This window comes from Cajanus cajan, chromosome 3 (genome assembly GCF_000230855.2).
Source record: "Cajanus cajan strain Asha chromosome 3, NIPB_CcT2T_4, whole genome shotgun sequence".
Classification (NCBI taxonomy): Eukaryota; Viridiplantae; Streptophyta; class Magnoliopsida; order Fabales; family Fabaceae; genus Cajanus; species Cajanus cajan.
Window position 1 is genome coordinate 18,021,940 of NC_138519.1, and position 11,762 is coordinate 18,033,701.

At 33.9% G+C, this 11,762-nt stretch overlaps 1 protein-coding gene across 1 annotated transcript; it reads left to right on the forward strand.

Moving 5' to 3' along the window:
* Positions 1 to 249: 249 nt before the first annotated feature.
* On the forward strand, positions 250 to 11,464 carry LOC145955650 (uncharacterized). The gene is made up of 5 exons (XM_083070623.1): positions 250 to 491; positions 582 to 728; positions 812 to 4,781; positions 10,137 to 10,990; positions 11,083 to 11,464. The coding sequence occupies exons 1-3, from the start codon at positions 426 to 428 to the stop codon at positions 863 to 865; spliced, it is 267 nt and encodes an 88-aa protein (XP_082926749.1). The 5' UTR covers positions 250 to 425; the 3' UTR covers positions 866 to 4,781; positions 10,137 to 10,990; positions 11,083 to 11,464.
* Positions 11,465 to 11,762: the final 298 nt, after the last annotated feature.

Sequence of the window (11,762 nt, forward strand, 5' to 3'; positions counted from 1 at the left end):
TGGTACAATGCATGAACTAAAATACTAGTTTTAATTTAGTATCTTATACAAATCTAAATTTTGATTTCCTTTACTTGGAGTAATTTAACCCTAATTTTTTATTATGTTAACAGGCTCCGGACTCAGATGTTCAAGAAAAGATATCATTTATAATTAATAATGTTTCTGCTGCTAATATTGAAGACAAAGCAAAAGTGTTTGCTGAAATTTTGAAAGAGCAGTACTATGGTTTGCACAGTATATGGTTATGAAAAGGTTAGCATGATTCATAAGTCAAGTCATGTATCATGTAATTGCTTAAAATAGTTGCATCCATGTAGAGATATGGGGCATGCTATATATATTGGTACCTTCATTTATACCATTTGTTATTTATTTCTAGAGCAAACATTGAGCCAAATTTCCATGACTTGTACTTGAAATTCATGGATAAGGTTAATTCAAAGGCTTTAAACAAAGAGATTGTGCAGGCAATTTATGAAAATTGCAAGGTTTGAGCCTTGTTTCTGTTCCCTGCTTGATTGAATTGACAAGTTGTGTTGATAATATGAAATCATACTCGGTGTTTGAATATTCTTCAGGCTCTTTTAAGATCAGAGCTCTTAAAATCAAGTTTAGAAGAACGCTCTTTGCTTAAAAATTTGGGGAGCTGGCTTGGGAAGTTAACAATTGGCCGTAATAAGGTTTTGATGGCTCGTGAAATAGACCCAAAGTCTTTGATTATAGAGGTAATTTCCAAATTGAATATATTTCAGGAACAGATGGCCCTTAAATTGGTCATTTTCTTATCAAATTGTTTTCCATGTTGTAGGCATATGAGAAGGGGCTAATGTTCGTTATTATTCCATTTACATCAAAGGTATAATTTATGATTGTAATTATCTGGTTCAATGTTTATCATTTAATTATGTGTTCTGACTCTAATTATAACTATCTTATGTTTCTATATAAAACACATTTTGTCATCAAATCCCTTTCAAAAAACATCTCTCAAAAGAATGGCAAGAAGAAACAAAGGTAATCAGTCAACAAATAAATCAACTAGCTAGGATACAACCAATTGCTCGGAAGGAGATGAAGAAAATAACAAAATGGTTTCAAGAAATCGTTTATATTTCTTCTAGGTTCTTTCATTTAAAATCCATTATTTAATTTCATTATTTTATTATAGTATTTTTCTCTGTCATTTTTTGGTTGAGATATTTGATGAGCACTTGTACTGTAATTATAAAAAAAATATATTAGAGAATTTAATTAAAAATTACATAAAATAATGAAATTAAATAATGGGTTTTAAATGAAAAAACCTAGAAGAAATATAAACGATTTCTTGAAACCGTTTTGTTATTTTCTTCATCTCCTTTTGAGCAATTGATTGTATCTTAGTTGATTTGTTTGTTGACCGATTACCTTTGTTTCTTCTTGCCATTCTTTCGAGAGACGTTTTTTGAAAGAGATTTGATGACAAAATTGTTGAGCTTAGAGGAGCCTGAACTTGATGAGGTCAAGATTATCTCTGAAGCTTAAAGGAGTTTTGATGATCACAAAATGTGTGTCAAGGACAACAACAAACAACAACAACTTAGAAGACAAAAACAAAGTCAAAGAAAGTGCTATGTAATAGGGATTAGTATATAAATTGTTTTGAATGAGTTTATATGTTGTGTGTGCTGTGTGCATAAGCAAAATCTATATCTAAACTAATTAGAGAGTGTATGATGATGAGTTAAAAAGACTAAAAATTTATTTTGAGACTTAAAACGAAGTTTTAAAAACTAACTCAAAATAATCGATTATCATTTAATATAATCGATTATTCCAGCAACAGGCAGAATGAGATGCCTTGCTGCAATAATCGATTATTTGCCAAATAATCGATTATCCCAGAAATAACTCTCTGGAATAATCGATTATCCAGAAAAATAATCGATTATATTGTTCTTTTTTGGTTTCCAGAAAACCTGAAGAACAAAATAATCAATTATTCTTTAAAATAATCGATTATCTGGTTATGAAACTTTTATAAATAGTTTGAACTTTTAGAAACTTCAGATAAGAGTTAGAATTGATAATCAAATTTAGAAAAGCGTTTTTGTGGAGTCTTTGTGACAATCTTGGAGAGATTTCTTTGTGAATTCAAGAAGAAAAACGTTTGTGAAAAACCTTGAAAGAGATCATCATCATCATCACATTCTTGAAAGGGGAATATTAAGATTTGCTTCAAAATTCTAGGTGAATTCGTTCCTTGATTCTTTGTGCATATTTGTAAAAATCTTGAGAAGGGTTTCTCAAGTGGTAAGGATTCTTGTAGTGGGTTTCTACAAGGGGTGCTTTCTTGGGGTCAAGAAAGTGGTTATCTTTAGTGTTGAAGTATATGCATGTGTGGTATGCTTGTAAGCCTTCTTCATTAAGATAGTGGAACAAATCTTGATCAGGTGCTGATTGAGGACTAGATGTAGGTCACATGTGGAGTGGCTGAACCAGTATAAAAGACTTGTGCAATCTTCTTCTACCTTTATCTTTTACTTTGAGTAATATCTTGGTTGAACATTAAAGAAGATAATTCTTGATTAACATGTGTGTGAATATTGATGGTTTAATCTGAATTAAAGCATTACATTTGAACCTCATTAGTTTTTGTAATCAAGAAAGCATATAGAATTCATTCTTCCATAACAAGTCTTTAAAGAAGCTTCATTTGAAAATTCAGTCTTAGAAAAGTTTAAGTGAAATAAAGATCCTAAATACTCTGAAATTTTTTAAAGGGTCATAGAATCCAATTCACCCCCCTCTTGGATTGTGCCAGTCTTTTCTAACAATTGGTATCTAGAGCAAGGTTCTTGAGAGTTATTCAAGATTTCAAAAATGGCCAACAACAACCTACCCTATGGTGAGGGTGTGTCTATTCATAGACCTCCTGTTTTCAATGGTGAAAACTATGTCTACTGGAAAATTAGGATGAGAATTTTCATTGAAGCTATTGATATTGCTGTATGGGATGTAATAGAAAATGGACCCTATATCCCTATGAAAAAAGATGGTGATGAGATTAAAGAAAAAAATTAGAGTGAGTGGAGTGATGAGGAAAAGAAAAGAGCCCAACATGACAAGAGAGCCAAAAACATCATAACATCTGCATTGTCAATTGATGAATTTTTTAGAATTTCACAATGCATATCTGCTAAAGAAATGTGGGATACTTTGCAAGTCACTCATGAAGGAACAAGTGATGTAAAGAGATCAAGAAAGCATACTCTCATTAGAGAATATGAGCTGTTTAGAATGCAAAATGGTGAATCTATTTCTGATTTTCAAAAAAGATTTACACACTTGATAAATCACCTTGTTGACCTTGGCAGGAAATTTGAAAAAGAAGAGCTGAATTTGAAAGTGCTGCAATGCTTGGACAGATCATGGCAAGCAAAGGTGACAGCCATAGAAGAATCAAAGGATTTGACATCTTTGACACTTGCTACTCTCTTTGGGAAACTAAGAGAGCATGAGCAAAAGCTGCACATATTTGAAGAAAATGAACAGCAGGACAAGAAAGGAAAAGGAGTGTCATTAAAAGCCTTGAAATCTGCCAAAGGAAAAGAGGTGTGTGAAGAATCAAGCTCCGATGATTCCAAAACTGAGAACTTCAATTTGCTGGTGAAGAAGTTCAGAAAATTCATAAGGAGAAAGAAAAATTCCCCCTACAAATTCAATTGAAAGACAAACAAGAAAGAGGAAGCAAGTACATCTTCCTTCAATTGCTTTGAATGTGGAAAACCGGGGCACATGAAAGCTGAGTGTCCAAACCTCTTGAAGAAGCAACAAGAAGAGAAGAAAAGAAAGAGAAATGGAAAAGGGAAGAGAGCCTACATTGCTTGGGAAGATAATGACTCAAGCACAACAAGTGATGAATTCGAATGTGAGGAGAACAATTTATGTTTGATGGCTGGAGCTGACCAAGACACAATTGTAAGTGATTCTGACCTTGAATTTAATCCGGATTATGATCAACTCCAAGAAGCTTTTATACAAATTCATGAAGAGGCTGTGAAATTAGATGCCTTGAATTCAAAGCTGAAAAACAAGTTGAAATGGTATGAAAATGCTTTAATTAAAGCTGAACAAGAGCTTGAGAATTTGAAACATGAGCATGAAAATCTTCAAACTATGTTTAAATTTAGTGAAGCTCATTGTGAGAACTCCACCTCCTCAAAAGATGTTTGTGAAAATTGCAAGACTTTTGAAAAAGAAAATGCTGATTTAAAATCCACTCTTGCAAAGTTCACTAATGGAAATGCAAATTTAAATATTCTTTTTGGGAAAAAAAAGAAACACTTTTGATAGGAGTGGACTTGGTTTTAATCAAAGCATGAGCATGCCATTTAAGTCAAAGAAAGAACCTTTTTAGAAAAACCAAAATTTCAGAAAATTTAAAAGCAATTTCTCTAGACAAACAACTTGTTTCTATTGTTGTAAAAGAGGTCAAACAATAAAGAACTGCTACTCTAGGGAGTATGGAGTTCCAAATGGAGAAATGGTTTGGATTAAGAAAAGTCAAAGGCTGAGAACTAACCTACAAGGACCCTTCACATGGGTACCTAAATTTTTTCTCTGAATCTTTGTTGTAGAAATGCTTGAGGGCCAAGAACTTACTTTTTGGTATCTTGATAGTGGCTGCTCAAGGCATGACTGGGGATCCTTCAAAGTTCTCAAGTCTGAAATTGAAGAATGAAGGGTATGTTACCTATGGTGACAACAACAAAGGGAGAATTCTTGGCCATGGCAATGTTGGTAACACCTCCTTTCAAACATTGATTGAGAATGTACTGCTTGTTGATGGATTGAAACATAATTTGCTGAGTATAAGTCAACTAAGTGACAAAGGCTTTAAAATTGAATTTGATAATACATGTTGCTTGATATGTGATAAAAAGACTAAAGAAATCAGATTCATAGGAAAAAAGATTGACAATATATACATGCTTGACTTAGAACACTCTATAGCAATTTCAAACACTAAGTGCTTAATAACTCAAGAAGAAAACATATGGCTTTGGCATAGGAGAGCTGCACATATTCATATGGATCATTTGAATAAACTAAATAGGAAAGAATTAGTGGTTGGTTTACCTAATCTCAAGTTTAGTAAGGACAAACTATGTGATGCTTGTCAAAAGGGCAAGCAAGTGAAGGCTAGCTTTAAAAGCAAAAATCAGATTTCCACAACTAGACCTTTGCAATTAATTCACACGGATTTGTTTGGTCCTTCAAGAACCATGAGCTTAGGTGGAAACTACTATGGTTTAGTGATTGTTGATGACTACTCAAGATACACATGGGTTATGTTTCTTGCAAACAAAAATGATGCTTTTAATGCCTTTATAAAATTTGCCAAGCTTGTTCAAAATGAAAAGTGTTCAAACATTACCTCTATAAGAAGTGACCATGGAGGTGAATTTCAAAACATAATGTTTCAAAAATTCTGTGAGGAACATGGTATAAACCATAATTTCTCAGCACCTAGGACACCTCAACAAAATGGGGTTGTTGAGAGGAAAAATAGGTCCTTAGAAGAACTTGCTAAGACAATGTTAAATGAAACAAAATTGCCAAAATATTTTTGGGCTGATGCAATTAACACAACTTGTCATGTGTTAAACAAAGTTCTGATCCGACCTATATTAAAGAAAACACCCTATGAAATTTACAATGGAAAGAAGCCTAACATTTCATATTTTAGAGTGTTTGGGTGTAAGTGCTTTGTGCTGAACAATGGGAAAGAGCAACTTGGAAAATTTGATGCAAAGGCTGATGAGGCAATCTTTCTAGGATACTCTACAAATAGCAAAGCTTATAGAATTTATAATAAGAGAACTCTAGTTGTAGAAGAATCTATCCATGTGGTATTTGATGAGTCTAACAAACAAGAGACAAGGCAAACTGAAATTGAAGACTTAACTGATTTGCTGGATCAACCTCTATTGGAAAGTGAAACTAATAATAAGCCTAAAGAGACTTAACTAATTTTTTTTTGCCTAGAATTCCCTTTGTGAGTTTTCATTCTAGCAGCTTCTTAACAAGCAATGCTTCTCTCTTGTTAAAATCATCTTTCAAGAAAGCTCTATTCATTTTGACTAAGTGTTTGAGGGATTCGTCCTCCTCAAGTTCTATTCCGCTTGGATTTCACGGTTGTACGACACGGCTTTATCCTTTTAGGGCAAGAGTTAGGATCTTGATGATTGTGGATTTCTTTTTCCTAAACTCTTTATACATGGATCACTTTCCATTACTTCTGGCTAATGCATATAGGTTGATTTCTCTTTTTATTCTCTTTTATTCTTTTTTTCAAGAAGGATATGTTCTAAATGAATGCAATGCAGAATGAAGAGAAAGTTGAGAATAATAAATACCAGTTCTAGTATTGGAATGACCCATTCCAACCTAGGATTCTTTAGGTGTTTTAGTCACGTTGGAACGGCCCGTTCTGATATTGGAACGGCCCGTACCAGGTTCGGAATGGCCCGTTTCAATTTTGGAACAGCCCGTTCCAGGCTACTAAAACCACCTTATTTGGCCTTTAGGCCTTCTGATGTCCTGTCTTGTTGTTTTCCTACTTCGGAAGCTCCTTCCCTTCATAACAGACACTACAAGAAAAATCAGCATTATCTACGGAAAAAATCCGTAGATAATGATGAAATTCCGTAGATAACTGATAATTATCTACGGAAAATAATTCGTAGATAATCAGGTCATAGATAACGTTATCTACAGAAAATTTTCCGTAGGTAACATTACTTACGAATTTTATCTACGAATACAGAAATTATCTATGGATGAGTTTATCTACGGAAATTTCCGTAGATAACTTACCCACGAAAATTTCTGTAGATAAGTTATCTACGGAAATTTAAGCTATCTACGGAACTTTCCTTAAATTGTTCACAATTTTACTTCAGGGCAATACTTTATAATTATCTGCAGGTGCGCACAAAAAATTATAATCATCTTCAGGGCAACAGATTTTGGAACACTTACAACATCAAATTCTCGTTTCTTGATAAAATCAGGAGCTGCAACAAGATTAGGAGATTTCTCTTCCAATGAAGTATTCAAATTGCACGCAGATTCTCTAATTTCTGCTTCAAGCATCTCTATTGCACTCCTGCAAAGGAAATAGACTATTAAACTTGTTTTTTTGCTGGATTTTGCGCTGGCTAAATTGACAAAGCAAATTGTGACAACAATCTAATACGAATGATACAATTTAGGGAAATGAAATAGGAAGCTTACTACTGGCACTTTCTCAATCCCTAGCTAAGTATCAAAAAAATGCAAGAACAATGATAACGATGAAGAATGTAAAGAAAGTGTAACCCAGTATTCACGATACATGGGAACTCTCCTCTAATCAAAACCTTGATCCAATCACACCCCTTAACTAACTTATCTTTTCCTAATTCATTTCCTCTCATCAAATACATTTAATTGTATTGGGTAGTTATTATTTTGACTAACTCACTAGGTTCTAACCCCCTGCAAGAGGCTTAATAGGTTCCGAATTGAAGTTTAAATATTCTCTCTTAAATTTTACATTCAACAAAAACAAGGGTTCTGTACTTGTAGTAAAGTTTCATTTCAACCCTTTCTATCAATAGAATGAAATAAGATAAAATGAACACATAAGACAACTAAGCTTGAATGCACTATTTTATCATGAGCATAAAGTGCAATAAGTAATAATAATAATTATTATTTTAAAGTGTGAAAGATGGAAGTCTTATTTTATAGGATGAAATTAGAAAATTCCAGAAAGGGAGATATGGAACTGAGAACAGACAATATAAATCACAAAGAGCAGGGAAGAGAAAAATACAGACAAATCCCTTATAATAGAATGATTAAGTGTATCAATACTCTGAGATCAAAGCAAGATGAATAACTCAAACTCTCCCAGTGGCTTGAAATATTATGTAGAGTCTCAGGATGGTTTTATAAATTCAATACACATGCACCTTCATGTGAAAGTTATTTGTGCTTGATATGATAATGTTGACTCAATCTTAAATATCAACAAGGATCAGACTCCTGACAACTGTAGACAAGCTTTCATACAATGTCAAAGGTCAATTATCTTTAAAGCTTTGGTTGTTTGGTGGAGGCCTAGGAATGGGCTTATACCTCTAAGAATGAGAAATTGGTATGTGACAAAAACAAATACCATTCAAAGATTATAATGATAAAAATATGCCGGTGCCACATACAAAAAAATGGCACCAGATACTAGTAAAATATTATATAATGGAACTGACAGAAAATAGAACCAAAGAACAGAAGATATTGCTAATACTCATCAAGGTACCTTGTTTCACAACAGGAGACATTACTGACATAGATTTTCCTTCCTGACCTGAAAGATACAAATGAATATATTATAGAAACAAGTCACAAGTATTTGGAAAAGATACACTGATGGAAGTCTGGATGCTAAACCTTCAAAATTAATGGGAATGTACACAAAAGCCAAACAACAACCAACGTCCTCTTTGGTCAAGGTATACTCAGATGTACCTGCTGACACTACCAAAAAGCTTCTGCATAGATTTTCCACAATGAAACAAGAGTAAAGAGCTTAGTAAGTGCAATGAGGGATGGAAAAAAATTAAATTTTTAAACAAAACAAAAGCAGGAAGCATCCCCAAAGCACTGTAAAAAATGCAATTCTAATTTGCAAAAGCACAAATCAAAAGTCTAGAATAAAGGAATTTATATTTTAATTTGATGCTTCCATGCCCTTTAGTAAAGTGCAAAAAAGAGAATACAGACCTGGAATCCCTGCTTTCCCGTAACCAAGAAATGTTCGGCTATGATGCTTGTTTCATTTTCAGCACCACCTAAAGTAATAAATGTCAAAATAATCGGTGATCTACGAGAGAATAGCAAGGTCACTGCAACTGGTATTTTTACAAATGCTAAACGAAGCTTATTTTTACAGAGCAGAATGAAAGCTTAAATAATTAAAAGTATAAAAACTGAGGAATTGCAAGAATGAAAGCGAGAAACAGAGCAGAGAAGCCATAAAATACCTAATAGAAGGAGGTTGGTGGCCGGCGAGGGACTGTTGGAATGATTTAACACAGCTGGAGGTGTGGTGGCCGGCGAGGGACTGTTGGAATGGTTTAACACAAAAGGAGGTGTGGTGGCCGGCAAGGGACTGTTGGAACGGTTTAATGGAGAAGGAGCTGTGGTGGCCGGCGAGGGAGTGTTGGAACCGTTTAACAGAGAAGAGAAGGAGGTCTGCTAGGGCAAGAGGAAGGTTCAAAACAAATTTCGTGTATCACAAGACTAAGTTATAAAAATAAAAATAAATTAATTCTTTATGAGCATTATTTTTAATTTTAGTTTCTGTTCAGTTTATTTAAAATAAATAAATAAATAAACATTTATTTTAAAATTTAATTTGAATAAAACATGTTATTATTGATATTAAATCATAATAAATTTTCTAATATTAAATTTAGTATATATTAAAATTAATTAAATATTTGTATTTAAGAAATTATTACAGATTTTATAATGATTATTTTTTTAATGATGTTAAATTAAATATTCTAATTATTTTCTAATAAATAAAAATGAAAAGATAATAAAAATATGTTTTACCTACAAAATTTATCTACGGAAATTTCCATAGATAACTGAACATTATCTACGAAATAAATTCCGTAGATAAGATTCCGTAGATAATTAAACGTTATCTACAAAAAAAATTCCTTGTTTGTGTGCCCCCGGACGAAATTGGGTGTCTACAAGGGTTGGACGTTTGAGGTTAGTTTCAATAATCGTGACTTACATTTAGCTTCTGCGTTAGTTATTCATCTGGAACGGCCCGTTCTACAACCAGAACGGGCCATTCTACTTGAATTTAATGTTTGTTAATTGTTAATGTAGAACGGGTCGTTCTAGATTAACAATTAATACAAAAATAATGCTTCTGGAACGGGCTGTTCTGCTTTCACAATGGGCCATTCCAGACGTATTATTTTTGTATTAATTGTTAATCTGGAACGACCCATTCTGGTTGCAGAATGGGCCGTTCCAGATGCATTAAAGAAGGAGAATTTAATTTAGTTTAATTTTTTTAGGATTATGGCAGATTCGGGGTCTGGTAGTGGAAAGAGGGAAGGGAGATCTGCCACTCGATTGTCTGGGTTGACAGTTGGACGCATTGCGAAGGAGAGGACACTGGTTGAGGTGGATCCTCGTTCTAGCAAGGCGTCAAGCCCAAATGCTGCAAAGTTTAGGAGCTATTTGGGAGTCCTAGCTCGACGTCATGTTTCTATTATCATTACATCATGAGATGATGTTGAGGAGGCTGACAAGAATCTCATGTGGCAGGATATTCAGATATATACTTGCACATCCCTTCAATATTATATAACTTAAATATGTTATTTATTATTTGTTGTTATTCTGGTAGCAAAATTTTGATATTCCCAACACCGAGGTCATGAGGAGGAAGATGTTATCTGCCCTTGCCACCAGGTGGAGAGACTTCAAGACTTTCTTGACACGGGAGTATGTATTTGGAGAGCGACAAAATGAGACTCCCTTAGTACCAGATTACTGACGAGGAGTGGATGCAATTTTGTGCCACTCGATTGGACCCTTCTTGGCATGTTAGTTATTGATAATTCTTACATTGACACAAATACTTAAGGTATATTTTAATTAATCTCATTTTCTTATTTGTATTATTGCAGGCCAAAAGAGTAGCTGCCCAAGAATGACAGAGCAAGAATGATGCACCCCATCTATTGTCAAGAGGGGGATATGAATTAAAAAAAAGAAAATGATGAAGGCTAGGGCAGAGGCATCAGGGGTTGAGTCTACTGACCGTGTGGAGTCACCTCCCCGCTATGAGATGTGGATAGCAGCTCGAACAAAATCAGATGGGCAAATGACTTCTGAGTCTGCAAGGGTCATTTCTGATAAAATAGTAAGTAAAAATATACAAACTAAGACTCTTCATTTCAACTCATTCAACTCATAAGTGTAGTTTAGGGTATACTTATTGTTAATATGTTGTAGGAGGGTTTAGTTGAGCAGACCACCCAGGGCTAATTTGTTCCCCATGATCGGGATGATATACTCACAACAGCCATAGGAAGGCCAGAGCACGCAGGGAGTGTGCGTGGTATTGGTGGTTCTTGGAGTCACCGATATTACTTTGGTTCACCACCATCGAGGAGCAGTACTGTTGGCTCTTGTAGTTAGGAGGCTATGCAGAGAATGGAGATGCAGTTTGAAGAGAAATTGAAGAACATTCGAGAAGAGTTTGAATAGAAGTTTGAGTTTTTGGCTCGTTCTCAGCAACAGACTACAGTTCCTCATGATGGTGTTCGAGTCAGCACTAAAGGGAGTTGTCATTTGAGGAGACTTATTTTTAGAAGTTTTATATTCACCTTATATTTGTAAATTCTGGATCCCTTTCATTTTTCTTTAGAGACCTTGATAATTTTCTTTTAAGAGTAAAACTTTATTATTATTATTATTATTATTTCTATTTATTTCAAGACTTGTGAACCTATGAGTTTTTATTAAAATATGTGGACCCTTCTTGATGTTATATTTATTGAATTATTCTTATTGTTGTTACTTATCTATTATGGGGTAGAACGGTGTCACAGTATGATCATTGCAGTCCAAACATCATGGAAACAACAAAGGGTATGCTAGTGTAATTAAAAATCAACATATAAATATATGGC